Raw genomic sequence first — 27,026 nt, 5'->3', positions numbered from 1 at the left:
CGCGCAGGCTCAGCGGCCATGGCTCACGGGCCCAGCCGCTCCGCGGCATGTGGGATCTTCCCGTACCGGGGCACAAACCTGTGTCCCCTGCATTGGCAGGTGGACTCTGAACCACTGTGCCACCAGGGAAGCCCTAGAGGCACTGTTTTAAGTTCATCGGTGACCGTGTTGGTGAGACTTTCTGTCCATAATAATGAAAAACTGACCGTCACTGGTCTCTAAAGCAAATAAAACTTTTCAACCCAAAAAGAATGGGTGATCCGTAGGATTGCCATAGCACCAGCTCCATCTGTCTCTGCTAGTAGTGCCCACTGCTGCTCCTGGGAAGCAGGGAGACTCAGTCAGGAGGACTCCCAGATTTTTATGGGCCAGCCTCTCTGAGTGGTAGAACTGTAATGCCCACTCCCTGTATCTCCTTCATGCTTAAAGAAAAAATATTTTGGGGACTTCCCTGGCTGTCCAGTGGTTAGGACTCCACGCTTCCACTGCAGGGGGGCATGGGTTCAACCCCTGGTCAGGGAACTAAGATCCTGCATGCTTCATGGTGCAGCCCAAAATAAATAAGTAACTAAATAAATTGTTGCCTAGAGATTCATCTTGGATTTGCCAGCTTTGAGAAGCTGTAACCCATTTATGTATTAACTTCTGAACAGAATAACTCTTGATGAACTGGACGAGGAAGTAGTTGATACTGATGAGCATAGTCTTGTGGCGGCGGTTGTATAGAGTTAGGTGAGGTCACTAAGGACCTGGGGAGAGGGTATTGGGAGAGTCAGGAAAGCGAAAGGGGCATAAGGATGAGATGTGGGAGTGGGGCAAAAATAAAATTTACTTTGTTGTGAAATTTTGCCCAGAAAAAGGAAAGATTTTACCCCTTCCTCACACTCACCTCCTGTCTTGCCCTGTCTGATTCAGTCAGCTATGTTGCTGGGTGCTGGCCTGCTTCCCAACTTTAAGTCTGTTTTTAGTCTGTAAGCCCAATATTGTGAGACAAGTGCTGACTGCTCTGACACGTGTAGAGGAGGGACAGAGGTGGGACAAGTCTGCTGCGGGGTGGAAGGGACAATCAAAGCTTAGTAGAGAAAATAACTGACCAGGGGCTGGAAGGACTCACAGGAGCTCTTCAGCCAGCCTAAATTAGGGAACGGCATTCTTAGCAGAAGGAACGATGTATGTAAAAGAATGGAATCAGGAATCAGTAGGACTCTTTGAGAAACTGCAAGTTGTGTTCTGTATAGATGGGATGTAAGGTTTGTAGGAGGTGAATAATAACCTTTGATGAATGGAAGGTGGTGTTGACAACTAGGCAGGGCCAGGTTCTGAAGGATTTTATGTCTCCCAGTTAGTTGTGACTTTGTCCTTGGAGCCCAGTTGGGTCTGTCTTTTGCACCAGTTTCCCATGGTAGGCAAACACATAATAGTATCGTGTGTTGTAAGACTTTCCAAAGTCTTCCTGGTAAGAGGGCTACTTAACTTTGTTTAATGCAGTACTTTTCTTCAATTTATATGAGCAGTCAATGCCTTTAAAATTTTTTTATTTTGGGGCTTCCCTGGTGGCGCAGTGGTTGGGAGTCCGCCTGCTGATGCAGGGGACGCGGGTTTGTGCCCCGGTCCGGGAGAATCCCACGTGCTGTGAAGCGGCTGGGCTCGTGAGCCATGGCTGCTGGGCCTGCACGTCTGGGGCCTGTGCTCCGCGGCGGGAGAGGCCACGGCGGTGAGAGGCCCACGTACCGCCAAAAAAAAAAATTATTTTGGAGGGACTTGTACCAGTTGGGAAATGATGCTGCAGACAATAGGAAGCCCTTGAAATTTTAAGCAGAGAGAAACGATCACATCAGGTTCGTATATTGATTAGAATGAGGGAGACTGGAGAGGGGGTCAGGACCCAAGGTGAGGCATGCCAGTGCAGGTAGGGTGGGGTGAGGTGGGTTTGAGAAAGGTAGGAATGATAAGACTTAGTGCCCAGATGGATGTAGAAGGTGTGGGATAGGAAGGAGTCTAGGATGACTTCCAATTTCCTAGCATGGCTTTTTAGGCAAGTCCTATTCGTTAAAGGAGTAGAGGGAATTGGTAGTGGCAGCAGCAGGTGAGAGGGCAGGTTTTTGGAAGAAAGTTGAAACAAGCCATTTGAATTAGCTGTCTGCAAACATGGACTGTAGATGTTTGAATCCGTGAGTCTGGAACTCCTGAGAGAGCAGTGCTGACAATACTGATTGGTGGTTGCCACTGTAGATGGGCCAGTGGTGCCACCCTTTGCCCATGATATTGTTACAGAGAGAGGAGCATGGAGGAATTAATAGTTAAGAAGTAGGCAGAGGAAGTAGAGGCTTGGGGAATATTAATAATTAAGAAGTGGACAGAGGAGGTAGAGGCTTGGTAACCTGGCTACCTGCCTCAACACCCAGGCTAGTGTAATAAGAAGTAGATCAGCAGCATTGTGAGAGGTAAAAAGGTCATTTGCGGGCTGTCTTAGGAACCTACGCTGTTTTCCGTATGAAAGCGTGTATTTCAAGTACACGCTGCTTTCAAATGAAGTTGTGGAAAATGGGTGGTGCTGTCTACATTAATTTGTTGGCAAGGCTTTTCGGTATAATGTCACCCCATGCTTGACTTTCTAGGGAAGGTGAAAAATGCTAATCTTAGTTAAGTGAAGATTATTTTTTTTCCTGTTTTTAAAAGACAGTATAGATTGAAAACTGGTAAATGATAATATTTTGTAAACTAAAAATCCCTTTTCAAATGTCAGTCACTATTATTACGGTTGACATAGTACCCAAATACATTGATTTTTTTTTTTTAATCCTGAATAGTGGATTATAGAATGACCATAGGAAATGAGGAAGTTTAGATTTCTGTGATGGTTGTACCATGAGTAAGGCCATTATCCTCTTCAGTAGTAACTTAAAGTTCTGTATTATTGAAATATTTGCTGAATGAAAATGTTAAGGCCTTTATACTTCCTTTCTATGCTGAATCAGCATGAGTAGGTTTCAAATTGGGGAAAAGGAGTAAAGTGGAAAAAAATTCACGTAACTGAAAAAAATTGATCCAAGTGCCTATCAGTTGTAAGTGGAAATTTGCAGGATTGTACTTTTTGTACAGAATGGTTTCCTGGTGATTTTGTGCTTCTTTGAGGTTGAGCCTTTATAATGTTTGGAAAAATGAAATGTGAACCATACTGTAGTATAGATCATGAGTAAAACTAATTTTGTTTTTTTGTAAGCATAATACAATAATCCTGAAGTGACATATGCTGAGTTAGTGAAGAAAAATTATTTTGGAGTTTGTTGTTATAAGAAAAATGAACATATCTGTAGTCTATGTGTGACTCCTTAACATACTGAAGATTTAGAAGTATAATTCTCTGGAAAGTTCTTCTGTTCTTCCTTTTTCCTTCTCTACCTTTCCCTATCCCCCCACCCCTTCTGATCCTAGTTCTTCCTTTTCACTCTGCTGCTCTATTTTGATACTTTTCTGTGCAAATGATTACTTCTTGTTTCAGTATGCAACTACAGTGTAATCTTTTTGAATATTTTTAATAATCAATTTAAACTCAGCATTGTACTGCCAATAATGCACTTTACTCAACTGAAATGACAATGCTATAACCAGTTGACACCAACTTTGAGTGTGTGCATGCATTGATCACTGCGTCACCATGGTTACCTGTCAACTGCAGCAGTAAGATTTCATCTATAAGTTATATCCCAATTTTAACTATGCTAAAATGTGGAAAATACGAGTCTTAGAATTAATGAATGTTTAAATTTCAAAGACCATCTTTTAAATTGCTGATTGAAATGTCAAACAAGTTATTAGGGATTGGATTAATAGCATTACATTTTAGAAGAAATAGTCACTAATTTGCATTAAAATGGAAGAAACATTCATGTATATGTTGCTTAACAAAAACCCTTACCTTACCTCTGAAAAGTGTAACTTTTTTTTAGTTGAAGTATAGTTGATGTACAATATTATATGTTACAGATGTACAATATGGTGATTCAATATAGTGATTATACTTCATTTATAGTTATTATAAAACATTGGCTATATTCCCCATGTTATACAATATACCCTTGTAACTTACTTTATACGTAATAATTTGTACCTCTTAATCCCTTACCCCTAAACGTGTAACTTTTAGTTTGGGGACTTAGGCACAAACAATTTGGTTTATTTATACAGTTGTTACTAGAACTCTTTTTTAAAATAAATAAATAAATTAGGCTGCGTTGGGTCTTAGTTGCGGCACATGGGATCTTCGTTGCGGTGCACGGGCTTTTTGTTGTGGCACGTGGGTTGCAGAGCGCACAGCCTCAGTAGTTGTGGCACATGGGCTCTCTAGTTGTGGCTCGTGGGCTTAGTTGCCCTGCGACATGTGGGATCTTAGTTCCCCAACCAGGGTTGACCAGGGATCGAAACCCGTGTCCCCTGCATTGGAAGGTGAATTCTTAACCACTGGACCCTGTTACTAGAACTCTTGATTTGTCAATTCTTATTGTATTAAATGCCCATGGCACACAATTTCTTTTGTGCGTGTTTTAAAATACTCTCATTTGTTTCAGCTAGCCTTGGTTGTTTGTAGGTACCCACTTTCACCCCTAAAGAAAAAAAAAAAGCACAAAACATTTATAGTCTATTTCATAAGTCTAACAATGCAGAGAGGAATTTGAAGAAACTGTTAGTAGTAACATACATGTATAGGTACATGTGACATGGATTTCTAATTGGGATTGTTGGATCAAAGTATATAGGAAGTTTAAATTTTTGTATACTGTCAGTTGGTTTTCCAAAAAGCTAGTACAGATGCACTCTTAACAGCAGTGTATAAAGGTGCTCTTTTTTGTGTGTGTGTGCCAATTTAATAGGCAAATAATGTTTTATCACGTAATTTCATACTTTACCTCATCTTGTTTTCTAATAGGATCATGTGCTCTTTAATTGTTACTGTTTTCCCCCTCCCTGGTTCTATAGCATTGTAAGATCCCTAAATTCTAGTTTCAGATGATTGTGAATTTGGCAGTAATCTTTATAAAGGGAATAATATACCTGCCTTTCCCTCCCATTATCATGTTTTATGTTTATTGCCATGTCTTATTTTTCCATTGAGACACATGAAATAGAATATCTATTATAGGCAACTCCTACTTTCTCTTATTAGTATTTCCATTGGTACTAAAAAAAACTATATAAAATTTCTTACCTTTAATCATTCTTGATCAGTGATTGCCTTGCTAAGGCTTGTGAAAACTGTCAGCCTCTTTTCTTACCAATGTTGGAACGTCACCTAGTGGTGAAAGAGTGCAAGAGAAGGCTGTATACACAGGCGATACTTGTGTAGCTCAGAAGCTTTCATGGTTGGAGTAAATCATGAGTTATTGGGTTGGCCAAAAAGTTCGTACGGGTTTTCTGTAAAATGTTACAGAAAAACCCAAACAAACTTTCTGGCCAACTCAGTATTACAACCGTCTCATTTTAGTGGAGAAGTTGAAACCAAGATGGGTGAAGGAACTTGCAAAATAGTTCGTGTTGAATTAATTGACATTTAAGAACAAATTGAAGCTGATTCTTGAGTTGTGTACTCTTTTCATTTGTTTTTGTTTTGTTTTTTTGTATTTTGGGATAAAGTTGTATATCTCCTACTGTTCCTAACATAGTAGTGAATATGTCATATATGCTCACTTAATACTTATAGTTGAATTAGTTTGATAAAATAATTTAGAATTTGCTGTTGCTTATGCTGTATCACTGGCTAGTACTTTTCCTCAGTGGAGCCAAAATATGGAGGAGACAGAAAAATAAAAATAGCTAACTGTAGCTTTCTTGAAATATGCTTGTTAAAGGAGCCTTCAAAATGGTACTTTACCTTGTCTGGGGTAAAATAACAATAAGAGTGCATCCAGGCAAAGAGAGTGGAATGGTCTGATAGAGACCATCTGGAGGGTCCTACAAGTTCAGGCCCACAGTTGGCCACGTGTGGTAGAATTAGAATTCTGTACATATGCTCAGTCTTCTTCCTTTACTTTCTTCTTTAACTATTTAAAAATATTATTGCACATAGATGGTGAAAGCATTCAAAGAGCACGAAAGTCTCCCTCATTCCCATCCTGACACACTGTTACCCCTGATAGTTACGTCACCAATTTACAGCTATATTAATCCTTTGGTTGTCTTAGGGGTGGGTGCCAGTTTTCTTTTGAGGCCTTTTTGGTTCTGCCAGTTTTGAATATTCACTCTTTAGGACTGGTCTTACCATAGTGAGCCTTTCTACTGCTTTCAGTTGTCTGCTGTAGCATTTTTCATAATAGATGGTAAGATTTTGAAATCAATCTAGCAATTATAATACTTTCATAACTCTCAGTCCTTGAGTATGGAGTTTTAGAAAGTCACATACATGAGGAAGGTTTAAGGGGAAGTATAAAAGTTTTAAGTTCAAAGTAAGTTGAATAAATGAAAAAAATCTCTCATTCATATTAAGTAGACAAACTTAATTATGCTGTATATAAATTATATATTTTACTCATTTCCTTTTTTTAATAATGAGAATAAAGCATAGATACCATTTGTCAGTCCAAAGGTACCTTCTCCCAGTTTTTACTGATTAAATACTATACAATTGACTGTAATACTCAAAGCCATTATTTTGTCTAATGATAGTCTTACCACATGGGGTTTCTCTGAATAAATGGGTTGATTTCTTTCTTTAAATAGCGAATATAATAAAAGTGATAAAAATGTATGCATGTATGTTATAGTGTAGGTTAGGTTATGACTCTTAATGTTCTTGAATTGACCCTAAGACAGAAAATTGCATTATCTTTCCTAATTATAACTTATTTTGTTACAGCTATCACATTGTTTTATAACTTACAAAAAAAATAATTTTACAAAGACTGCATTTTACAAATGTAAATACAGTTTTAGTTTGGTGTATATTGGATACAATGGTCTTCCTTAAGCCTAAACACAGAAACAAAAGCATGTATTATAAGAGAAAGTTCAAGATGGGAAGTGATAAAATGGGTATTGAGTAGAGCTTTGTTAAGATTTAGCTGGTATCCTCGTAAAATTTCCATGTATTCATTAAATTATATTATGTCATTCTTATTGTTAGGAGCTGACTTGAAGTGTTAAGTTTTGCCCTCATAAAGTTGTCACAATTTGGTTACTGTTGTTGGGAGATTGAGATTTTGTCATTCTTTTTACACAAATATTTGTATAGATACTAAAATTAAGGTTGGACAGTGAGTAGAGTTAGGATTTTATATTAATAGGGCATATTTCAGTTGTAAAGGTAGAACGCTTTTGAATTGCAGAAAGTCATCTTAATTGCTGTGGATGCTACAAATTTGACAATGAAATAATATTGATTGAAATATTGATGAAATAATACAGAATGCTGGCTTTGCTGTTTATACTTCAGAATCTTTGAAACACCCTTTGTTTTGTGGTTCTGAAAGATGTGTTTATCAAATCTTTATTTAACATGTATAGGTATGTTTAATTCTCAGGAAAAAACCTAGAACTACAAAATAAAGTGGGATGATTCATTTTGTTTTTCAACAATACAAGGTGGCCCAAAAGTTTTAGTGCAGTTTTAATTTTTAAAACTTAAGAAGTGCATGTTCCAAACTTACAAAAAATATCATTTGAGAATTTTTAATACTTATTTAGTTTTGCAAATATTGAATAGTACATTTTTAATTTAATTTTGTGTGTGTGTGTGTGTGTGTGGTACGCGGGCCTCTCACTGCTGTGGCCTCTCCCGTTGCGGAGCACAGGCTCCGGACGCGCAGGCTCAGCGGCCACAGCTCACGGGCCCAGCCGCTCCGCGGCATGTGGGATCTTCCCGGACCAGGGCACGAACCCGTGTCCCCTGCATTGGCAGGCGGACTCTCAACCACTGCGCCACCAGGGAAGCCCTAATTTTATTTTTTTAACTTCAGTTTCCCTGAAGTTGGCAAATACCAACAGAAGTAAAAAATTAAATTAAAAATATTTATTCAGAATTTGCTTGAGGTTTTACTTGAGTGGCAGATCATTCATTCCCTAATTCACCTCATAAAATTACCTACTTTGGAAATCTAAGCACATACATTGAGTATCCTCAAAGAAAACCCTCCACATATAATACTATAATATTGTTACAGCTTGTGCGAAACTCAGGTTTGAAGCAAAGATGCCTTAGGTGTGGGGATTCTATGCTTGTTAAGTCCAGCTCATCTTGTTTTAGGAAATGAGATCTGACTCTTAACCCTAGGTTTAAGACTGTACCTTAAATGGTTCTTAGTAATTACGTAATATGAAAAAATGAGTTAACTTTCACAAAAATTAGCATTAGATTTTGTGTGATTTATTCCTGATAGCTTCACTTTGTCCTGTGCTGCTGTTTTTACTCACACAAAAAAATCAGGTTCATTGTAAATGCAAGGAAGGGTTTGGTTAAGCACAATAGCCTATAAGCTGCTTGCTATTTAGATAACATCAAGACTCAGTCATGCACCGTGGAATTGGGACTTCAGTATGCTAGCTAGATATGATTTATTCACGTAATAGGAGCTCTGCAGTGACAGTCAGATGGCAGAAGGTATGTCTTCTGAAAACCCATTTAAAATTGGAGCATTAAAAAATCCTAAATTTTAATGTCTTAGTCATTTTGAAAACAGTTCAAAAAGAACCCAAACAAGTATGTGGCAGAAAATTGTCATTTGAATGGATTTTTATGCTTAGTTTCATTTTATTTTTGTTATTAAGAGCCGGCTTTTGAAAGCTCTGCTAATATCAACAGTTGGAAGGAATGATGATACAGTGCTATTGGTAAGAAAAATTTCTTTGTTTTTTATGATCTAGAAATTGACTTGATTAAAAAGCACATGCCCTCAAGCAAACCACCGGAAGTTATACTTCTGTAAGTTAAATGGATTTTAGAAGTTCGATATTAATGTTTTAAATATCTAATTGGGTAAATGGTAGGATAGTATTTAATATGTATTTTCATCTTGATAAGTAATATATTTTGAAATATGTTATATAGATTTTTATCTTCATGATGTCATAAAAATGTCAAGGGCTTTCTATATATGTACATGTTTTTAAAATTTATACATTTATGATATGTATATGTTTTAAATGTAAGCTGTTGCAGTTGTCTCACTGGGTTTTACTAAAAGTTTATGTGACGAGTGAATTCTTAGTAATTTCCTATGAAGTATAATATGTTTATAGAGAACAATAATTGGTGACTTTTAGAGCAACTTTTAATTTGAATTACTTAAATTATTTTTAACATTTCATCTTTGGTAAAGTTTGGTAAGACTTAAGAACTTTGCCTTAAAAAGTAGAACTTTGCCTCAAAAAGTAAGTTAAATTTCAGAGAAATAACACTTATAAAAAGAGTAATGAGATAATACGGTCAAGAATTGTATTTAGAAAAGTATGAACATAGATTGTTGTAGGCAGTGCACCATGTGTAATGGCTCATTTAAAAATAATTTGAGTATTTTTTTGTTGTGGTCAGTTTTTACCTGTAGAAGATGAGATGAAAATATAGTTATCTTGGACTAATTTGAACTCTGTCAAGAGATATTTGGGGAAAAGATTTTAAATAGTTATGAGCATATGGAATTAAGGAAAACATTGAATTTTAATGATAGTTCTTTTTCTAAAATTATGAAAAGCATGCTTATTTATCTGCAAATATATTCTACATTGAAAACTTAGAATTTACAGAAGTGGGGAAGTACATCTATATTTCTAGGCAATGGATGAAAGACAAGAGTGAAGAAGAGTTAGATTCAAAACCCAGGGGTAAGAGTTTATGGATAATACCTGAACATAATAGGTTGAGTCGGTAGATTTGGGACTCAGAGTCCTCAAGATTCATATCCCTTTGTGCCAGGAATGACTATCCTCTGAAAATTTTATTTTCACTTCAGATGGGTGAATTTTTTTTTTAATTCAAGTATATTGATTTACAGTGTTGGGTTAATTTCTGCTGTATAAAAAGTGATTCAATTGTGTGTGTGTGTGTGTATATATATATATACACACATATATATATATATATATACACACACACATTCTTTTTCATATTTTTTCCATTTTGGTTTATCACAGGGTATTGAATATAGTTCCCTGTGCTATACAGTAGGACCTTGTTTATCCATTCTATATATGATAGTTTGCATCTGCTAATCCCAAACTCCCAATCCATCCCTCCCACACACCCTCTCCCCCTTGGCAACCACAAGTCCATTCACTGTGTCTCTGAATCTGTTTCATAGATAAGTTCATTTGTGTCATATTTTAGCAAATGGATGGCTTTTATTTATTTAAGAAAACTTTTCCATTATGGACAATTTATACATATTAAAGAGTAGAAAGATGAGTATAATGAACTCTCATGGACCATCACTCAGCTTTTTTTTTCTTTTTTTTCATTTTAATTTTTTTCCATCACTCAGCTTTTAAGTCAGCTTTAGCAGTTATCAACTCACAGCCATCCCCTGACTGATAAAGTTTTTTTTTTAAGTTTTTTTATTGGGAAGTAAGTTCAAACCTGCAGAAAAGTTGGTTTGTTTGTATAAAGTTGCTTGTTGGTTCCTTGATTATCCTTCTGATATCTGCATAATCTATAGCGATGTCTCCTGTTCTATTCCTGATATTGATAATTTGTGCCCCCCCCCTTTGAGTTTAACTAGAAATGATCAATTTTATTAATGTCAAAGAACCAGATTTTGGTTTCATTGATTTTTTCATCATTTTTCTGTTTTTTAAAATTTCATTTATTTCTTCTCTGAGTTTTAGTCTTTCCCTTAAGTGCCTACACTGGGTATAACTTGCTGTTCTTTTTCTACTTTCTTAAGAGCATTGTAAGAGTGTACTTTCATTTCTCCATGTTCTTTGTGCTTTTGCTGTGTATAGTTACCCTCTTAGTTACCATTTCTGGTGCTCATCAATCCTTTGTGGAGATCCTTATTACCATTGGTTATCTTTTTTTCCCCCATCTGAGGAATTCTCTTAACAATTTTTTTTTTTTAAATAGTGTAGGTTCACTGCTGGTGAATTTTTCCCAGCTTTTGTATCTGAAAAAGACTTTTATTTCACCTTTGATTTGGGAAGATATTTTTGCTGGGTATAGAATTCTCAGAATAGTTTCTTTTTCTCAGTACTTCAGAGATGTTGCCCTACTGTCTTTTCGCCTGCATTGTTTTTAAGCAAGAAATTTAATGTCATTTTTATTTATTTTCCTTTGTATGTGACATGTCTTTTTTCTCTGGCTTCTTTCAAGATATATATATATACACACACACACACACACACACACACACACACACACATATACACACACATATATATATACATATACACACACATATATATACATGTATATATATACGTGTGTGTGTGTGTGTGTATGTATATTTATATATATTTATATATATAACCCATTTTTCATCATGGGTTTTGATGATGGTATGCCTTGGTTTAATTTCTTATGTTCTTTGGTTAGTGTTAGTTGGACTTCTTGGATCCGTGGGTTTATAGTTTTTCATCTAATCTGGAAATTTTGGGGCCATTATAGAATTACATATTTTTTATTCCCTCCTGCCTTACATGTATATCAGGGTGCTTGAGATTGTCACACAGCTTACTGATGCTGTTATGTTAGCTTTTTTCCCCCTCTAGTCTTTTTTCTCTCCATTTTTCATTTTGGATATTTCTATTACTATGTCTTCAAGTTCATTGATTATTTTTGTGTAATATCGAATCTGCTGTTAATCCCATCTAGTGTGTTTTTCATGTCAGACATTGTACTTTTTATTTTATGTTTGATTTGGTTCTTTTTTATATTTTTCATGTCTCTGCTTCACATGATCAGTCTTTCCTCTTGCTTTTTGAACATATGAACTATAGTGGGGACAGTGTCAGGGCAGAGTTCCTTTGCAGTCATTTTAATGTCCTTGTCTACCAGTTCTATTATCTCTGTCAGTTCAAGGTCCTCTTCTGTCCTTTGATTTTTCTCATTGTGGGTCATATTTTCTTGCTTCTTTGCAAGCCTGTTAAGTTTTTTTGTTTTTATTTATTTATTTATTTATTGCGGTACGTGGGCCTCTCACTGTTGTGGCCTTTCCCGTTGCGGAGCACAGGCTCTGGACGCACAGGCTCAGCAGCCATGGCTCACAGGCCCAACTGCTCCGCGGCATGTGGGATCTTCCCGGACCGGGGCACGAACCCGTGTCCCCTGCATCAGCAGGCGGACTCTCAACCACTGCGCCACCAGGGAAGCCCAAGCCTGTTAAGTTTTAATTGGATATCAGACATTGTAACTGGATATTTTGTATTCCTGTAAATCTCCTTGGACTGTGTTCTGTGAAGCAGTTAAGTTACTTGGAAACAATTTTATTCTTTCAAGTCTTAAAAGTTTTGTTAGGCAGGAACAGAGTAGCTTTTAGTTTCAGGTTAATTTGAACCCACTACTGAAGCAAAACCCTCTGAGTACTCCGCCTGATTTCATGCAGCTAATGAGGTTTTCCCACTGATTGGTGGGAACAGGTACTCTGCCCAGCCCTGTGTGAGCCCTGATGCATTTTTCCCCTTAAACCTTTTGGGTGGATTTTCCCCTGGTCTTGGTAGTTTCCTCACACACAAGTGCTGATCAGTATTCAGCTGAAGACTTGAGAAGGGACCACTTTGCAGATTTTCAGTGTTCCTTCTCTGTACATACCTCTTCTCTGGTAATCTGCCCTGCAAACCCAGTCACTTTGGTGCCTCCCCAGACTCCCAGCTTCATCTCTTCAACTCAGGAAGATTGCTGGGCTCCCCCTGGGTTTCCTGTCCTACATTTTTTTTTTTTTTTTGCATCCTGTAAATTATTCAGTTTGTAAACTGGGACAATTGTAGAGCTCACCCATTTTTGTATCAGTTTCTTTCATTGACGTCCAGCTCCTTGAAGGCTATATAGTTTTATATATTTTATTCATTTTGTTGTTTTAGTTAGGAGGGCTAGTCTTGGTTGGAAGCAGAAGTCTCTCCACTTAAGAATTTGAAGAGGTTCTTCCCCTCGAGAAACATATTTTAGGTGGTGGTGGGAAATGGGGATCAGAATTATATGTTTTGGTTGTTAAAAATGAGTGGTAAATCCTGAGTGATGATCCTGAGACACAGTCCAGAGCTTAAGGAAGAACCACGGATTAAAGGTTAAGAACCCCAGACTGGATTCTTTAGTGGGGACAGTGTCAGGGCAGAGTTCCTTTGCCTTATTACCCTTTGAAGGTAGGCATGTGCACATTTGAAACCTTGCAGGATTGGACTAAACCTTACAGGTTCAGGCAACAACAGCTGATCTTTTCTACAGGGAAAGAGGTTGGACTTGCTAATTCTCCCCCAAAGTCTGTAGCAGCAGGTGTATAGCCCTTGAGAATAACTGCTGCCTCAAGTTGTATTGGTTTGATGGAACAGTCTTACAATGGTGGGATGACTCTAGTACTATACTTTTCAGGGCTCTAACAGTACCCTAGACTGAGAAGAAATTGTTACTAAATTGCCTAAAAGGTTTTGTATGATAATGTGTCTTGTTTTCCTCTGAGAAACAAGATATCTCTGAGTCTTCTTTTCCAAGATGGCACTGAGTCCAATATATTGTGTGTGTATGTGTGTGTTTGTAATCAAACTCTTGCATTTTATTTCTGTGGAAAGCCCTGACTCTACCTAGCCCTAACCCCGTCTTCAGGGCTACCAGAAAGTAGAGAAACTTTGCCCATTCAGGAGGCATCAATATTTTTTATTGGTCATTTTGTTGATGACATAAATCAGGAGATTTCAGTAGTCTTATGGGGGGGGGATTAACTTGAAATCCTGCAGTTGGTTTTACTTTGCTATTAATTCATATCATGTAAACATTACATGTGGCTATTGCTGTCTTAGCACAAATTCTTTATCAGGTCATTCATTCAGCAAGTATTTTTTGAGTGCCTACCATGTGTCAGACTTGTGCTATACACCATATAGATGAGTGGAGGTATGGCGTCTGGAATGAGGGAGGTAATATTCCCACTGTGTTCTGCAGAGATCAGCCTAGTCTAAAGCAGTGGCTCTCAAACTCTTTGGGCTCAGGGCTCAGACCCTTTTACATTCTTGAAAACTGTTGTGAACCCTAAGGAGCTTCTGTTTATGTGTTATACCTGTTATCGCCACATTAGTTTTTATAGATCTTTAAGAATATTAATTTAATAGAACAGTTATAGATACTACATGTTAAGTAACATATTTTCCAAAAATATATATATTTTCCAGAAGCAAAAAAAAAACGAGAAAACTGGCATTGTTTTACATTTTGCAACTCTCTTTAATGTGTGGCTGAATGTCTAATATTTGAATTTAATCTGTTTTTTTAATACAGGAAAAAGATTTTTGTCAGTGGGCTCAATGAATTTTTTCCTACACAAGCATTATGGGTAGTCAGGAACAATAAGATTGCTCAGTGGACTTGGCATCAGAATGACATAGTCAGTTGAGTGGTCTCCAATAGAGGTACACCTGCCTTAGAGATTAACCCAGCAATTGCCATACATGTGATAGGTGCTCAGTAGATGAGTCTGGGGAATGAAAAAGGAAGAGTCTGTAGAAATAGTTTCTCTCAGAATTTAAATGGCTTTGTAGCAAGGCTAGTGCTAGTATAAATTAATTAATGAAATATGCCAAGTTTTGTGATAGTAGTAAGCCAGGCAGTTTCAAGAACTGGCACACCATTGAAAATGTCACGAGAATCAGCACTTTAATGACTACTTATATATCAGTTATACTTGCATCAAAACAAGAAATCTGGTAGTATGAAGTTAGTATCAGATATAGTCTACCAAGATACAAGATAATGTTCTAATATTTGTTCCTCTTTCCCTCAGTTATCTTCAATTGTTCTGAAGCACAAGACCTTTCCAACCACTGTAGATATGGACAAAGAAGAAAGAAAGACTATCAACCAGGGTCAAGAAGATGAAATGGTAACCAGCTTTTATAATATACTTATAAAGTATGAAGAATTTATATTTCTAGGGAAGTAGAAAAGTATATTTAAAAAACTGCTAAACTAAAATACAGTAAAACAACAGCTAAATCGGTGTGCTGTCGTCTTTCTGACTGTGTTTTTGAGTTGGGATTATGTAACACCTCTGGTTCCAGTATAGTTCCTGCTTCACTTGTGAACTGTTAAAACTTAGAGGAAAGAGATATGTTTTTTCATTTGATAATTTAAGAAGTTACATTAGCTAATGCTTAAATATATCCCAAATGCAAATTTTCTAATTTTCCATTTATAAAAAATGTTTAAGGTCAGCTTAATAAAACTCAAGTCTTTGTTGGTGGTATGTGGGGGGAAAGATAGGGTTCTCACTTTGAAATTTACCTCTCATGTCACTTGATGTGTAATCACTATGTCCATGCAGGAGATTTATGGCTATAATTTGTGTCGCTGGAAGCTTGCCATAGTTTCTCTCGGAGTGGTGTGTACTGGCGGCTTTCTTCTCCTGCTCCTCTATTGGATGCCCGAGTGGCGGGTAAAGGCAACCTGTATTAGAGCTGCAGTTAAAGACTGTGAAGTGGTGCTGCTGAGGACTACTGTAAGTCCACGTGTTTACTTGTAGCTGATTATTTGAGGAGTAAAATAATGTCTTTGTGTGTATTCAAAATAAAATACGAAGAGAACATCACTGCTAGGATACAATGAGGAATACTAATCCTAGTATTTCTAAAGCATCTGTGTTTGAAGTGACTATTATCCCAGTGATTAGACTTTAAAGGAATCTTAAAAATGATCACATCTACCCTTTTTTATAGTTCTTGATGCACTGAGAGATTGGATCAGTGGTTGGTCTATCAAGGTCTCTTGACAGGACTGTATCCCAGATCTCTTCTACTGTGCAATGCTGTTGCACCCTAGGATTTGTTTTAAAATCCTAATTGGAAACATTTTATAAGAGGCTTTAATATCTAGTCTCAGTATATAGTTGGATAAATTAAGAAATTATGATCTTTTATGAGATCCTCTCAGTGAAGTATGACATATAAAATGGTGAGCAGTTGAAAGCACTTCATGTTTGAATTTATGCATCTTCGTAATTCGAAATGGTTTAACATTTAGTGAGTGAAAAGTGAACTTTCTCAATTAGAGATAAGTAAATAATATATCGTGTAAAGAATGGAAACCAATATATATGGTTATGTAATATGCATAATTGACTCTTTATCCTTATTCCTTTCTCTTCTAAGGATGAATTCAGAATGTGGTTTTGTGCAAAAATTCGCTTGCTTTCTCTGGAAACTCCCCCATTTTCAAGCCCCAAATCTATGGCTAATAAGGTTTCAAATGGCCATGCAGTTCACTTAACTGAAAATCTGGCTGAAGAGAATAGGCTTGAGATGAATAAATATTCACAGCCTCAATCACAACAGGTATTGTGATCTTAGTCTCAAAGTTCCTTTAAGAACCAGAATTGTTACATTTTATACTATTACGGATAGTCTATAATTTTGTACTTGCAGTTTTTTGTTTGAGATTATATGCATATAAAATGCCTATTTATCATTGTATATAACACTTTAGTTATTTACTAGAAGAAATAGATTACATGTCACATGTGATTGCTTTAATTTTAATAGTTGTTACATTATATGCTAAATTTGTGTTAGTAAACTTAATTGTTAACAAGTGATAATAATGCTTTTTGATATAACCTTTATGTATGTTCTACAGATTCGTTATTTCACCCACCATAGTGTAAAATACTTCTGGAATGATACCCTTCACAATTTTGTTTTCTTAAAGTACGTACTTTTCTTTTGTTTGGATTATGAGTATCTTGATAATGTTTTAACTAGAAAAGAATTCATTTTAGTGTTACATAAAATTGAAGAGGTTTTTGTTACATAACTTTCATTCACTTGTTCATTAATAACTTCTTGGTGTTATTTGAATACTTACTAACCATTTTAGAATAAATCCTATCTGCAGCTTGTACCTTGGCAAAACTTACATAAAAGTTAGAAGCAGTATGCTCCCAAAATCCAGTCTGAGTCCTTTTCTTTTTGAGGATTCATCTAAAGTGAATTTTGAGTATACCTTTATTTATTATTTATTTATTTATTTATATTTTTGTGGTATGCGGGCCTCTCACTGTTGTGGCCTTTCCCGTTGCGGAGCACAGGCTCCGGATGCGCAGGCTCCACGGCCGTGGCTCATGGGCCCAGCCACTCCGCGGCATGTGGGATCTTCCTGGACCGGGGCACGAACCCGTGTCCCCTGCATTGGCAGGTGGACTCTCAACCACTGCGCCACCAGGGAAGCCCTGAGTATACCTTTTAGTCTTTCAGTTCTTTTTCTTTTTGAGGGTTCACCTCAAAGTGAATTTCGAGTGTACCTTTTAGCCTGTCAGCGTATCTGAATTATCACCTCTCAATTTCCTGACAGTTCCATCCACTTGTACTTGAGGGATGGAGTGATAGACAAACATAAATTTCACTTTAATATGTGGATAAAGATGGGACATCATCAAACAAGTTAAGCCTTGGGTAGGACATATTGGAATAATCCTTTAAAATTTATTTTTTGTGGAGGCTTCAAATGATATAAGTACTAAACTAGGATTCTATTTTTATTGCTGTTAAAGTGATTAAACACTGTTAAGTATCGTTGCTTGAGAGTGGCAAAGGAATTCTTAATATTAGCAGTAAAAAAAGAATCACCTTGTGAACATTTAAAATGTTCATGCCTGGATTTTTTTCCTCAGACACTAAAGAATTGGTATATTCTGGAATGGAGCAGGGCAATTCCACATGCCTACTTCTGAAGACCATTCCTAGTTAAGAACCATTGATTTCTTTATAGAACACTGCCTATAAATTGTCATTTTGTTTTTTAAAAAAATTTTGACTTGGAGCTGATCCCTGCTACCTTTGGAGAAGTAATCCATCTCAGTGGGAAAAAAGAGTCAAATATATTTGCTGTGTAGCCTTTGCCAACCATACCAACTTGTAGAATTTAAACTTATCCCAGTGATAGCAGCTAATCATGGGGCTTGGTTTTTCTATCCGAAAAAAGTAGAAAAGGATTGGAGTTAAATGATGTGTTATATTCTCTTTAGAGTTTTTCTGAATAGCATCTCAGTTAAAATAAGCATAATTAAGACATTTGTGGTGGAAAGTAGATATGCTAGTTGAATCCCAGTTTTAATAGTTACAGATTTTAGACATTGCCTGTGACTCATACAGATTCAGCACTTCTCTTCTCAGTATGTATTAGATGAGGGAAGGATTTAGATGGATGCTTTTGTAGAAAGAAAAATGAGTAGGACTTCTTAGAGTGAAGCTTAAAAATTGAAGAGGGAAAACTAGATAAAAAGTAAAAACTTTTTCATCTTTAGTTTGGAATTCTTGAGTTAGTCATACTTTAATTTTATTAATTATTTGCTCTTAAAACTTTGGCACAGACTTAAAGGATAATAATATTGTTACATAAGCTTGAGTATTGAGAGCCATCTTATTATGTGACACGTTGGATAATTTAGAAGTTGCCATATTTGAGACTTAGACCTTTCATTATTGTTTTATCTTAGGAATTGGAGATTTAAAAATTGTCATCCATATCTCAGTTTTTGTTAGGGGTTTCTATTTGTAAGGAAGTCACACTTTAAAACCAGGAATATAGAAAAATGAGGCATTGAGAAATATGGATATTTTAAACTTTGTTTAAAGTAAAAACTTTGGATTTATTTAGGGGACTGGATGAAGGTGTTTCTTGTACGTCAATTTATGAAAAGCATAGTGCAGGACTGACAAAGGGGATGCATGCCTACAGGTAATTTTTATCCAACTAAAGTTAGACCTATTATCAAAATTCCTAAATAAAGTAGTATATATAGTCTACCCTTTTACCATATAGTTGTAATATTAACAGGTATTTAAGTGTTATAGTAGATGACAACTTATTGATATTTTATTTGGGTAACATTGTCTCTCAGTTTAAGAATTATAAAAATGTTGAAGCTGATTTTGAAGTGAATATCCCTGATAATGTACTGTATTTCATCAGTTCTAAGGTGCACACTTCCCTGCATTTTAACATCTCTATAAGGAGGGTGTGTCATACAGTGGGTGGAGTGTCATCCTTTACTTGACAGCATTTTTGTCTTTCTTGATAGTACATAAAATCATGGAATGTCTTACAATTCAAATCTTAGATTTACTGAAATGTTGGGAATTGTAAGCATGAGCTCAAATTTACCACAATGAAAATTTGTAAATTGGGAGACATAATCCTTCTTATAGTGTTATTCTTTGCTAAAGTATAAAAGTATACCAGTGTATTACATATCGTAGAGATAAATGCCTTTTTCAACTACACTAGAAATTTTCTTGTACTCCTATAGCATGTTCTTTCAAAGGGTTGGAATATAAATTCATTCATTCAGGCTTCTACTTCATAAAAGGCAAGAATTAATGTATCATATAGGAAGTACTATTATAAGGAATTTAAGTGGAAGGTTTTAAGCAACTTAAGCATTAAAAAAAGCCAAATGTATAATGTTCTGAAATAAACATTTTTAGTACAGTATTCTTATTAGAAAAATAGTACAGGACCCCTCAAATTTACTTACGTAGTCTCTTGCAAAAATTAATTGCAATTCAAAATTGTTGAGATGTATTTTGTTCATGGGTGGAAAAGAAAGTCTTTTGTTGATATGGTTATTATAGACTAGTGGGAAAGGTACTTGTCACACAAAAAGATAAAGTGATAACAGTATAGTTATCCAGTATGGACTACATTGATTTAAATACTGTAGATAGAGAGTTTAAATTGTAGAAGACAGCTGTTTAGAAACATGAACGTTTAAGTCCTGGATTTAAGGAGCAGTCGGTGGTTTGAGCCTTATCTAACGCAATGCCTTCCCTAAATTGTTATTATGATATAATATAATGTAATATTATTATTGTATTTTCCTGTTATAGAAAATTGCTTTATGGAGTAAATGAAATTGCTGTGAAAGTGCCTTCAGTTTTTAAGCTTCTAATTAAGGAGGTAAGACAATTGTACTTGTCTCAACATTTGTGATCAATAGGTTTGCCATTTGAAAAGAGCCAGGATTTAAGTAATGATATCCTTGGTGTTTTGTTTCCTAACTTCTCTTTGCTTATTTTTTTACTTGGAAGGGCAGAAAGATATTCCTCTGATAGATCAGTAATTTGGGAGCATGATTACTTTTTTATTTTGTCTAATTTTTTTCTTTTCGAAGTCTGTTGTTTTTTGTTTTTTTACTCTCAGGAAGTTGCACATCTAAACCTTGCCCTATTTTACAGATGTATACACCTGTCTTTTCTTTTTTCCCGCTAATTTTTTTGGCCGCGCTGTGTGGCATGTGGGATCTTAGTTCCCTGACCAGGGATCGAACCTGTGCCCTCTGCAGTGGAAGCGTGGAATCTTAACCACTGGACGACCAGGGAAGTCCCTCCTTCTAATTTTAAAAGCGATTAATCATGTTTTCTTCAGGTGGTACACTCTTAGGAACTAGGCATTGTGCCAGAAGTTTGGAATTAAAAACATGACATGATGAGTAACAATGAGGAGCTTGCACTTTAGCCCAGGAGTAATACATGTCAGTAGTTACTGTGGTGACCCTTCAGTTGTAAGAGCCGTAGAAGCGGTGGGGAATGAGGGATTGCAGGCATGTAAAGGAAGGAGTAAGTGGTTTTGCCGAGGAGAGTGGGTTCTCCAGTCTTTCTGGTTTGGGGCTAAAGTATAGAATTAGCTGTATTGAGTGAATACTTTTAGTAGAAGGTACAGATTGTTTTCCGTCAGTTCCTGAGAGTGGCCATATAATCTGCTTTAGAGCATAGCAAAGTGTAATAATGATTAGGAATTAGAAACACTGGTTTATAATGTGACTTCATCAGTAACTAGCTTTGGTCATTAGAAGACCTTTCTCCCTGCTGTTCCTTTATTGGTAAAATTGTAGGAAATCCTTTAATGATCCATTTGATTTTTTTTTAAGGGAACTTTTATTTATTTATTTATTTGATTTATTTATTTATGGCTGCTTTGGGTCTTCGTTGCTGCGCGGGCTTTCTTTAGTTGCAGTGAGCGGGGGCTACTCTTCATTGCGGTGTGTGGGTTTCTCATTGCAATGGATTCTTTTGTTGCGGAGCATGGGCTCTAGACACATGGGCTTCAGTAGTTGTGGCTCATGGGCTCTAGAGTGCAGGCTGAGTAGTTGTGGCGCACGGGCTTAGTTGCTCCGTGGCATGTAGGGTCTTCCCGGACCAGGGCTCAAACCCGTGTCCCCCTGCATTGGCAGGCGGATTCTTAGCCACTGGGCCACCAGGGAAGCCCATCTCGTTTGATATTGAAGTAAAATGGGACTATATATGTGAAAGTGCTTTAAAAAGTACAGAAGCATCAATTTTAAAACATTGGGGGTTATTAATGAAATTGGTAAAATACTATAAAATTTGGGTAAACAAAGTCCATTGCCAGGACTCCTTATCTTTTTTTTAATTCAGATTTTAATACTTAATTATTTCCTTAGAGAAAGCAAAACTGTAACTTATTTCATGTTTGTCTTCTCTTTGGACTCCAGTGAACCTTTGACTTATAAGTAAATTAGTGCTTCGAGTTCATAATAAGTAAACGTTTGTTCCAGTTGGTTAAAAGTTTTTGTATCCTTTAGCAGCACAGTAATTATTGAAAGTAAATGTATTTTATTGCTAAAGCAGAATGAAGAACAGCTAAATTCACACGTGTTAGCTGTTTCTAGCTGAATCTGTATTTGGGTTTGGTATGAACCTAAATGGATGCAAATAAATTAAGCTTATTTAGTCAAACTCTAGTAGTTTGATGGTAAAAAAAAAAAAAAAAAAGTAATATCTTGCCCTGCTCTTTGGGTAGTTACTTGTTACCGTAGGATACTACAGAGCTTATCCTGTAAGTATCCTGTTGGTTATTTCTTAAATCTGTATGCTTATAAATATCTCATTCAATTTGACTTAAAAATCTTGTTTTTTAGGTTCTCAACCCATTTTACATTTTCCAGCTGTTCAGTGTTATACTGTGGAGCACAGATGAATACTATTACTATGCTATAGCCATTGTGATTATGTCTGTAGTATCAATTATAAGCTCCCTATATGCCATTAGAAAGGTAAGTCCAATTTATTATGGGTTTCACAAATGTGTTTGTATTTTGTAATAACACGTAAGGTGTGTAGAATGATGCTTGGTATAACGTAAGTACTCCATACAGTTATTCTTTAGTTATGTGAATATGTACTCCCTTTCCCTCTTTTTTGAGGTGGGGGAAGGCAGCTGCTTTTTAAGAGTCAATGTATCGCTTGACTGCTTTGAGGCTGTAGGATCTATAGTTGCTTATCTAAGACTGGAATACTGGAGGGCTGATTCTGCTGTTTTCAGGGCTGTCTCATTAAAGTGCTTCTTATTTTGTCTAATGTTTTGAGCTAAAATATTGAATGATCTTTGAATCTTTTGGTCTTGACCTTTTCAAAGGCAGAGTGATATGAATTTATTATTTTAGCTTACCTTATTTTATATTACCCTTGCTTTCTAATAGCTTGAAGAGTTAGTTTATATTAACAAGTTAATTTTTTTTTCCCTGATTCAGCAATATATTATGTTGCATGACATGGTGGCAGCTCACAGTACTGTGAGAGTTTCAGTTTGCAGAGTAAATGAAGGTAAGTAAGTACTTCAGTTTACTCTTGGAAAAGTAAATTTAAAAAGATTTCCACTAAACCCTAATGTGTGAAGCAAGCCCAATATATTATACATATACACTTATTTCCATAAGAAATAAAAATGTGTGTTTGGATTTGTACTCATGTTTCTGTATCAAATTCATTCATTTATGTGAAATTGTATTTTTCTATAATGTGACACATACTATACTAGACTCTTGGGATACAGTGGATGGACATAGTCCTTGCCATCATTGAACTTCAGTCTAGTTGGAAAGACATGATAAACAGAAACAGTAACGTGTGATAAATGCTATGATAGGGAGAAGTCAGGGTTAGATATTAGAGCTCATTTACTGTAGGTGTCAGGGATGCCTTCTTTGAAAAGGTATTCTTAAGTGATTGAATTAGACAGATAAAAAGTAGGTGAGAAAGTGGTAAGGTGGGGGTGAGAGAGGGATAGAGGAGAGTTCTAAGTGCCCAGAGGCCTGGGTATTAGAGAGAGTTTTGTCATTGTAATAACTGAAAGCAATTCAGTGGCAGCAACTAGATAGTGGACAGCCTTTTAAGGCTTGTTAAGGGATTTGGACTCTCCCAAAAGGCAGTGGAAAGCCATTGAAGAGTTTTAAGTAGGAGAGTGATATGATCATATTTGCCTATTTGAAAAAATCATTCTGGCTGCCATGTTCGAACTTATTTAGAGGGGATTAATATTAAAGGCATGAAATGAATCAGGGTGAGGTTGTGGAGATGGAGAGTGGTGAGATGGGTTTGAAAGATACTTAAATGTGGGCATTGAAGAAGATTTGATGATTCATTGGATGCAAGGTGATACAGTGGTGTCAGGCTGGGGGCATGGATATTGGTGTCATTTAATTAAATAGGGAACACTGGAGGAGAAGCAGGATTGTAGGGAAGGATAATGTTTTGGACACGTTAGTTTGGTGAGATATTGAAGAGGTAAAGGAGATAAAGGGGAGGCAGCACAGCATCATGGGCCTTGGAGACAGTAGCCGCTTTGATTGATCAGGAAAACCAAATCAGTCTGCATTCTCTTGGCTCAGTATACTACATCCAGGTGTAAACCCAAGTTGGCCTGGCAGGTTGCTTTCTTCCTTGCGCTTCCTGGTCACTTGCTAGAGTACTAGCTGATAGTTTCTGCCTCCCTAGCTGCAGTCTTAGATGTGTAGCTTATTGGTGCTCCTCCTCTCCCCACTCTGCTGCTGCTGAAGATCCTGGGGATGCTAGGACAGATGCACTGCTCAGTGTTTAGCTTCCTTATCCCCTTTGTATAGTCCAACAGATCATTGATATTTAGTTTCTCAGTGCACCTAAGAGGGTTAGAATTTCACGTGGCATTAAGGCATTGAGTCACGTTTTTAAAATAAGGGATCTTATTAAGAAATGAAGATTATTATACTTACTACATGCAAAATAGCATCAGAATTCTTTAAAAGTTGTTTCCTCATAGCTTAGTAAACTACTTCTACCTTTTTTTAGAAAGGGAAGAGTGTTTGTCCTGCAGACTGACATCACAAACAGTAGTTTTCTCCTCACCCATCTTTGCTTAGAAACCAGTGTAAGTCTCTTCTAAGCATAGTTTAATAAAATCTAGGGGTAGGGGAAGAGAGAGAGAATGCCCAAATATAAGGCCACCTTTTACTTGGGAAGATCATTAAAGAAATGTTTAACTAACTTGAATATAATACATAAACTTCTAAGGAAATAATGAACTAGGTATGACAAAGTTTAATTTATTTTATAAATTGATTTAAAATAATATCTAAGATATTTTGGGACTATTTTAGGAATATTGAGAAAACAATGAGACATTATGGATTATAAATAGTAGCAACAAGAAAAAGAATGCTGTTAAAAAAGAAAGTGCTAAAATTTCAATGCTTTTATCTGTTTCCAAGGGATTACAGAAATCTGAGTTTATTTACCTGTTGCAGGGGGTCTCCTGTGTGGATTCATCATCTGTTTACTCATAGGGCTGATAGCTAAGATTGAGCATCCACCGTTGTAATGAGTGTTGAAGCCCACCTACCTGTTAGCTTAGAGGGGACTTGGCATCAACTCTGTGCAGTTGGCGTCCTATCCAGGGACAAACTAGCTGACACATTTAGACACCATGCTTTGTTAGCTTAAGGAATAATAATCTTATTTGTCAAAACTCTTCATCTATTGGGATTTTTCTATTTAACTCCATTATATTTTTAATGTATTTTTGAGATCAGGTGACCTTTGGATAGATCTTTTGTTTGCTGTATTCTTATTCCAAGTTAAAGAATATTCTTTTCAGACTTTTCTTTCTTTCAATTCAGAAATCGAAGAGATCTTTTCTACAGATCTTGTGCCAGGAGATGTCATGGTCATTCCATTAAATGGGACAGTCATGCCTTGTGATGCAGTACTTATTAATGGTACTTGTATTGTAAATGAAAGCATGTTAACAGGTAAACTAAATTAAATGAGTAAAACCCAGATGAGTTGTTTATAATGATACTAGGATTAAGTAGTTGTTGATTAAGCTATGTCACAATTAACTGTGCTGTTTGTGTCCTTTACTTATGAATGTCATGAATGTGATAGATATTTGTGAAAAGATTTTCTTTTTTTTTATTTTGAGGGAACCAAATTCTGCATTATACTCAGCTGTGATACTAAAGCACAATGCTGTTGTTCACGATATCTCGTCCTTCTTCTGTCCATTCTTTTGACATGAGGAAATGCTTTATAGTAAGGGAAGAGGAAAGAAATCCTTTGCCCACAGCATATTTACTTCTCACTTTGATATGCAAAAAGTGGGACTAGAAGAGTTGATATTTTTATTAAATTGGGGAGAAATAGACTTTAAAATAGCTTCCCTTTGGAAACTCACAATCTGGAGGTAGAGCTTTATATCTTTATTTTTTTTAATTTAATTTAATTTAATTAAAAAATTTTTTTTCTTTGAACATTTTTTTAACATCTTTATTGGAGTATAATTGCTTTACATTGTTGTGTTAGTTGCTGCATAACAAAGTGAATCAGCTATGTGTATATATCTTTTTATCATGACTATTTTTTAATTGTCATAGTCAACCTGGCAAGAAAGTGATTCCTATATAATACATTTTTGAACTGTTAAGAGTCTTAAAACACACTCATACACATAAATATCCCCACACACCTGTCACCTTTGACATAAGAAGTGCGAATGCTACAGAGCACTACATTTTAATGTTAAAAGAATTTGGCTCTTTTTTACTGTTAGAGAATTACCATACTCCTCTGCCTTGCTCGGATGCTTGTTCTCTTCTTACTCGTGTGTGTGTGTGCGTGTGTGTGTGCGCGCGCGCGCGCTTGTGGTCTGGGAGTGGGTGGGATTAGGAGTGGATCTTCACATGTTGTGTGTGCTTGGGGTTGCAGAGTACTTCCTAGGTTAGTTCTCAGGGATACCAGAACAGGTGCTGAGGCGACGGTAGCAACCTCGTCTTCTTATTTGAAACTTGGCACAGTTATTTCCAACTGATTACCTTTGAGTCACAGATCACTTTCAGGAATTATTGTGGAAGACAAAATTTGATATTTCTGGGTAAGGAAATTGATAGACCAAAAGCTAATTGATTAAGCTATGTTATTCACATGTGAGAACTGTTAATAACTGTTGTCAACAGTATGATAACATTTAGGATATTTAACAACTCAAGATTTGTGTGTTTGATACTGATTTCTATGCTTTAACTTACGGATTTTTTTTTTAAAGGAGAGAGTGTTCCAGTGACAAAGACTAATTTGCCAAATCCTTCAGTGGACGTAAAAGGAATGGGAGATGAATTATATAGTCCAGAAACACATAGACGACACACTTTGTTTTGTGGGACAACTGTTATTCAAACTCGTTTCTACACTGGAGAGCTTGTCAAAGCCATAGTAGTTAGAACAGGTAGAAAATATTTAATCTTGTCTTGCATGGTTTAGCACATTTGAAGCCTATCGAATGCTTAATAAGAGATTCTGTTTTGAGAGATAATTCTCATTTTCTTATAAAAATACTATATAATCATTTTATTCTTTAATTTTTTTGAAAGGATTTAGTACTTCCAAAGGACAGCTTGTCCGCTCCATATTGTATCCCAAACCAACTGATTTTAAACTCTACAGAGATGCCTACTTATTTCTACTGTGTCTTGTGGCGGTGGCTGGCATTGGGTTTATCTACACTATTATCAATAGCATTTTAAATGAGGTATGTACATGGGACCCTTAATAGAGTTTGATTCTTAGTTTGATTCACATGT

The 27,026-nt window shown here is 36.3% G+C and overlaps 1 protein-coding gene across 6 annotated transcripts in view; it reads left to right on the top strand.

Moving 5' to 3' along the window:
- ATP13A3 (ATPase 13A3) overlaps positions 1 to 27,026 on the top strand; it is an 80,470-nt gene that overhangs the window by 8,803 nt on the left and 44,641 nt on the right. For 3 of the 6 annotated variants that reach the window (XM_067738464.1, XM_067738459.1, XM_067738465.1), the window contains exons 2-13: positions 8,758 to 8,820; positions 14,907 to 15,005; positions 15,447 to 15,620; positions 16,270 to 16,452; positions 16,754 to 16,824; positions 18,773 to 18,853; positions 20,005 to 20,074; positions 22,056 to 22,190; positions 22,668 to 22,740; positions 25,068 to 25,199; positions 26,492 to 26,671; positions 26,817 to 26,974. In XM_067738464.1, coding sequence (XP_067594565.1) covers positions 14,955 to 15,005; positions 15,447 to 15,620; positions 16,270 to 16,452; positions 16,754 to 16,824; positions 18,773 to 18,853; positions 20,005 to 20,074; positions 22,056 to 22,190; positions 22,668 to 22,740; positions 25,068 to 25,199; positions 26,492 to 26,671; positions 26,817 to 26,974 — 1,308 coding nt within the window. In that variant the 5' untranslated portion in view covers positions 8,758 to 8,820; positions 14,907 to 14,954. Of the gene's footprint in view, positions 1 to 8,757; positions 8,821 to 8,853; positions 8,912 to 14,906; positions 15,006 to 15,446; positions 15,621 to 16,269; positions 16,453 to 16,753; positions 16,825 to 18,772; positions 18,854 to 20,004; positions 20,075 to 22,055; positions 22,191 to 22,667; positions 22,741 to 25,067; positions 25,200 to 26,491; positions 26,672 to 26,816; positions 26,975 to 27,026 lie in introns of all 6 variants that reach the window. The other 3 variants (XM_067738460.1, XM_067738462.1, XM_067738463.1) reach the window with 3 other exon arrangements.

Source organism: Pseudorca crassidens, chromosome 5 (genome assembly GCF_039906515.1).
Source record: "Pseudorca crassidens isolate mPseCra1 chromosome 5, mPseCra1.hap1, whole genome shotgun sequence".
Taxonomy (NCBI): domain Eukaryota; kingdom Metazoa; phylum Chordata; class Mammalia; order Artiodactyla; family Delphinidae; genus Pseudorca; species Pseudorca crassidens.
Note: the sequence above shows the minus strand (reverse complement) of the source record. Positions and strands in the feature narration are given on the sequence as shown.